General features: G+C 34.6%; 1 protein-coding gene across 1 annotated transcript; it reads left to right on the plus strand.

The window, feature by feature from the left end:
* Window positions 1-498: 498 nt before the first annotated feature.
* Window positions 499-4,565, plus strand: LOC125835923 (uncharacterized). Its single transcript, XM_049515028.1, has 9 exons — window positions 499-636; window positions 1,164-1,560; window positions 1,770-2,816; window positions 2,930-3,020; window positions 3,113-3,270; window positions 3,368-3,419; window positions 3,515-3,594; window positions 3,678-3,771; window positions 3,889-4,565. The coding sequence occupies exons 3-9, from the start codon at window positions 1,884-1,886 to the stop codon at window positions 4,452-4,454; spliced, it is 1,974 nt and encodes a 657-aa protein (XP_049370985.1). The 5' UTR covers window positions 499-636; window positions 1,164-1,560; window positions 1,770-1,883; the 3' UTR covers window positions 4,455-4,565.
* Window positions 4,566-5,507: the final 942 nt, after the last annotated feature.

Consider the following 5,507-nt stretch of genomic DNA (forward strand, 5'->3'; position numbering starts at 1 on the left):
TTGTATTGTATTATTAGTTTAAATATAAGATTTATTTAATTGTTACTTAAATTTTATATATAGTATCATTTAAATCCATAATTAGGCAACCATGAAAATTAAAGACCCATTTTATATAACGATCCATTTGGTATGATCTCATTGTTATCTTAATATTTTCTTCTCATTTTATCTTTATTTATTATTTAATTATTTTATTTTATTTTTTACTTTATCTTTTAAAGTAGCTTTATTTTGTACCCTACTTTATTTTAGGTCTACATTCAAATAATGAATATGTGACATTATATAGTGATGGAGAATAATAAAATCTATTAGTACAATACTATATTCATTAAAATAATAGATATAATAGAATGTAATAGGATGCATTACGAAATAATACGTAAAAAAGAGAGGAGAAAGAGGACAAAAAGAATCTTGTAATTATGCATTGTTACTGTAAAATGGAATGCTTTCGTTCTCCCTATATATAAATTCTCCATTTGCAGTTTGTTTTTTGAAGTTTGTAAATTGGGTAACTGAGCCATCACTTTCTCTTTCTTTATAGACAACAGCTACACTAGTAGAGTTTTCAACTGAGAAAGAAAGAGAATTGTTTTTCATTTATTCCTCAGCGATTCAATACTACAGCCTGTATGTTACCTGTCCCTCTGCTACGCTACTAATGTTTGCTTTCTTGGTTTTGCTGTTAATTTTGATTCTTGTTAGCCAAATTTGTCGTTTTTGTGTATTAGCTCAGTTTGATGAAAAAATATAGTAATAGTGATTTTCTAGAAAGGAATTCTGGGTTGTTTTTGAGTTTTCTGAAATGGGTTTTGCTTGAATAGTACAATTTGATGAAATTTGGGTGGAAATGGGTTTGTTTTATTGTTTATCTGAAATGGGTTTTGCTTAAAATAGCTAAATTTTATCATGAATACTGAGTTGATTTTGAGTTTTCTGAAATGGGTTTTGTTTAAACTGTAAAATTTGATGAAATTTGAGCTTAATTTATACTTTTTATAATTCTTATGGGAAATGGTGTTCGTTTGTGTGGACTATGGGTTTGACTTCTGAGTTATCCAGTCTGTCGGAAATAGTCTCTCTACCTGCGTAAATTTCACTGGATATGTTGTTGTTATTGTCGCTTTTGAGTTATCTAAAATGTTTTTTTTTCACAGTTTACAGCTGAAAGCTGATTCTTGAAATTCGCGTAGAAGGAGGCAAACAGCTATTTATATTCTCTGCAAACGCCGCTCGTGGCCATTAAAGATTAGACGGCTATAATTGTGAGATTTGGTGTTTTGTGATTGGTGAAAAGAAAATTATATAAAGCATTTTCACCTTTCCTTGATCCGCCATTTTCTCATTTGTGTGCATTGGTTTTAACCATTAGAGCAAACTGTACTTGGGTTCTATACAGAGAACTTTGAAGGAGAAAAGACTTGTTTTTGAGTTTGTTACTTATATTATATGGTTTAGTAGTTGACCATTTTGAAAGGTGACATAATATCCACAATCATCGGCAGGACGGTGAAACTTGTTGGGATTATTCTGTTGGCTTTGGAGGAACTTAAGGTACAAAAAACAAATCCTTTGTTTGAATCTTTTATTCAATTGTTTAGTGAGTTTGCTGTATGATCAAGGAAACTTCTTGTTTGACAAAACTAGTATAGAGTTGGTGACTGATACTTTGTACGAAGACATGATGTGTTAGTTTTTTAATACTGTTTATTAGTGGAATTTGCATAGTTAGGATTGATTGTGGTTTTTTAAATTGTTTATAGGGAGTGAAACTCGGTCCTAAAACTCCGGAATTGGCGTGTGGTATTTAAAGAGTTATGGGTGGTTGTTTATTTATGTGGTGAGAGGGTAACTGAGGATTTTGATGTGTAGTTGTGATGATGAAAACAATGCAAGTAGAAGAAGTTTTCTTTGATTCTGCTGATTCTTTGGTGTTGGAGGAAGAGGAACTAGGTTTTGTGAAAAAGAATTTGGGGTATGATGTATGGTTGATGGAGCCAGAAAGTGTGACGAGTCGACGAGAGAAGTTTTTGAATGAAATGGGATTTGTTGGACTTGACTGCCTACCTAGTGCAGCCAGTGATGAATCTGATTCAATGGGGTTGAACAGGATTGCGGAGAGTAGTGAAGCAGTTTGTAGTTCTGCTTCGGAGGAAGAGTTTATGTGTAATGAAAGGGAATCTAGTGGTAATGCGAATTCATTGACTGATGAATTAGATCAGACTTGGTTTGATGATGATTGCACTTCTTCGCGTTCTACGGATGGAGAACATACTTGTTTTGATGCTACTTCCGACCACACACACGGTAAGGATAGAAACTTGAAAAAGCAGAAAATGAAGAAGTGGTGGAAACAATTTAGCCTAAAGATGAGTAAAAGTCAATCTACTGATGCATTTAAGACTTCTAATGAGATATTCACTGAAAAGCAGAAGGTAACTCCAATGAAAGTGCAACTGAACAAGAAGAAAATTAATGAGTTTAGTGCGATTTATTGTGGACAAGAAATCAGTGCTCACAGTGGTCTTATTTGGGCAATGAAGTTTAGCCCTGATGGGAAATATTTGGCTAGTGCTGGTGAAGATGGGGTTGTTCGGATTTGGCTAGTCACAGTTGATTCATCATGTGAATCACCTAACTTCAGTTTAAGCAGTCACTGCGTCAAAGGCAAGCATGGACATAAAAAGAACAAGTCTTGTTATACCCCTGTTATTGTTCCTAAGAAGGCATTCAAAATCGATGAGTCACCGCTGCATGAATTTTATGGCCATACTGCTGGCATATTGGACCTTGCCTGGTCCTCATCTAACGTGAGTCAACTTTTTAACTGCCTTTTGCATTACTTATTTACTTGCCACGTATCCAATTCAAATCGTGCTTATGACTAACTTGCTTTGGAACTGAATGGGATCCTTTAATGCAGTGTGTTCTATCTTCATCCAAAGATAAAACCGTTCGTCTATGGAAAGTTGGTTTGGATGGATGTCAAGGAGTTTTTCATCACAAAAATTATGGTACATATCTGAAGCTTTTATTTTATTTAACTGATTTTTAGATGTTTTGCTATTTCACTATTTTATTGATAGTTTCATTTGAATTTGATCAGTGACATGCATCCAGTTCAATCCTGTTGATGAGAACATCTTCATCAGTGGCTCCATAGATGGAAAAGTTCGTATTTGGGGAGTTCCAGGAAAGCGAGTTCTGGAATGGGCCGATGCTCATGACATTGTGACTGCCATAGCTTATCAGCCAAATGGCCAAGTATGTGTTTATATGTTTGATTTCAAAATGACTAATGATGCTACTATCTCGACTCAAGAACCTGACTGATGTATATCTTTGAACTTCCATGAAACAGGGTTTTATAGTTGGTTGTATCTCTGGTACTTGCTGCTTCTATGAATTGAACGGTGAGTAGTTCTTCGCACTTACAAAAAATCAGTTCTTTCGTTATGGTACTTGATCGTGAGAAAGTTGGTTAATCTTTGTTTTTCTTATCATGCAGAAAGCGTACTTTCCTTGAACACACAAGTACATCTTCATAGTAGGAAGAAATCCTCTGGCAGCAGAATCACTGGCATTCAGGTTTTACTCTCGAAACTCTTGACTTAACATATGCTTGCACATTACTTTAAGCAGTCTTTTTGACACAAGGCTATTTCTTGCAGTTTTTCGAAAATGACTCCCGAAGAGTTATGATAACATCAGAGGATTCCAAAATCCATATTCTTGATGGGGTCGAGATCGTGCATAAATATAAAGGTATAGGATTGTTTTGAATCATAAATCCTTCAAAAAAGGCCTGTGAATGATCATACATATCAATTTAGATTGAGTCTCACTCCGAATGCTAATTTGCTCTTTTCTTGGATATAACAGGTCTATCGAAATCAGGATGCCATACATCTGCTACAATTAGCTCAACTGGAAAACACATAGTATCAGTCGGGGAGGACTCACGTGTCTATCTCTGGGACAATGCTGATGATATAAACATCCAAGCATCCAAACAAACAAAATCTATACGATCCTGTGAGCATTTCCTCTCGGAAGGCATTTCTGTTGCAATACCGTGGTCAGGGCAGGCAACAACAGTAGTGGATTCAGAAAATTTTGGCAGTTCCAACTTTGATCCACTAAGGGGTGAACATCAAAAGGCTTCTTCTAAGACTTTGGATTCAAGACGATTTTCTGTTGGAAATTGGTTTTCTATGGATGTGTCATTTAGGGGCTCCGTGACATGGCCAGAAGAAATGCTTCTTCCACACGAAAATGATGAACACCTTTGTAGTTCTAATGATGATGATCTTCATCAACAATATCAACATAACAAGAACCTTAACTACAGAGCGTTGTCCCCGGCATGGGGCCTTGTCATTGTGACAGCTGGTTGGGATGGAAAGATTCGGACATTCCATAACTATGGATTGCCTGTCCGAGTTTAAGAGTGATTTTGTTGTCACGAATTCAAGCATTTTTCCACAACTCGGACATGTTTGAATGGATGGAATAGCACCCTCTTCTTCTAAAAATGTTGCTACATCTGTGTCGGATCTTTGAGAAATGTAAAGTATTTGGAGGATCTGACACGGGTGTGGCTGCACTTTCGGATGACTAAGGAGAGCTCATCTGCAGATAAGAAACTGCGATAGAATTGAATTCTTTGAATCTTTACAAGACTAATTTTTGTTTCCTTGTGAAGTTGTATATGTTCTTTAAGCTAGTTAATGGTACTCAGATTAATTTTTTGACTGATCATATTGTAATTTGTGAATATTCAAGAGTGTAAAGATAGAATATTTTTTTAATGAAAATGATTTCAAAAAGGACTTCATATTCTGTTATTTACTTTGTTAAATTCTTCTCAAACTCAATAAACTTTCATCTTTGACTTGGTAGAACCTATAACAACATCAAATCCAGTGAAATCACACAAAGTGGAGTTTGGTAAATGTAGAGTGTACGTTGACCTTACAACTACCTCATTGAGATAGAGAGACTGTTTTTGAAAGACTCTCGGTTCAAGCAAATCAAAACAATAATTAAACGAAAAATATGACACTAAATTGGAAAATTTTATGGAGAAACTACCTAATTACACAAACATTTCTATCATATTTATTAATTCTCTCTATAGTTTAAAATAATTACATTTTATCTCACTATTTAGTAATTTCATATCACATTTCAAGTCAGATACATGCGAATCACAATATTATGATATGAAAATATATACGTTTAAGTTATGACCCGCAAGAACCTTTTTTTGGCTAATTACGTATTTTTTTCATTTATTAACTCAACACATTCTACCTGTTCAAATTCAATCTAACCTGCTCACATTATATTATAATTTGTATCAGCTTTGGCCTTTTAACTATCCACGAAAATTGCCACAATTTTGAACTTTATTTATGGATAATCAGTTGTACGTGGGCTTAATTTTGGGCCATAATTTCCTTCACTATGCTTTTCCTTCTCAATTCAGAACACTCTTC

The sequence above is a fragment of the Solanum verrucosum genome, unplaced genomic scaffold, assembly GCF_900185275.1.
Source record: "Solanum verrucosum unplaced genomic scaffold, falcon-dt-bn FXZP01000128.1, whole genome shotgun sequence".
Classification (NCBI taxonomy): Eukaryota; Viridiplantae; Streptophyta; class Magnoliopsida; order Solanales; family Solanaceae; genus Solanum; species Solanum verrucosum.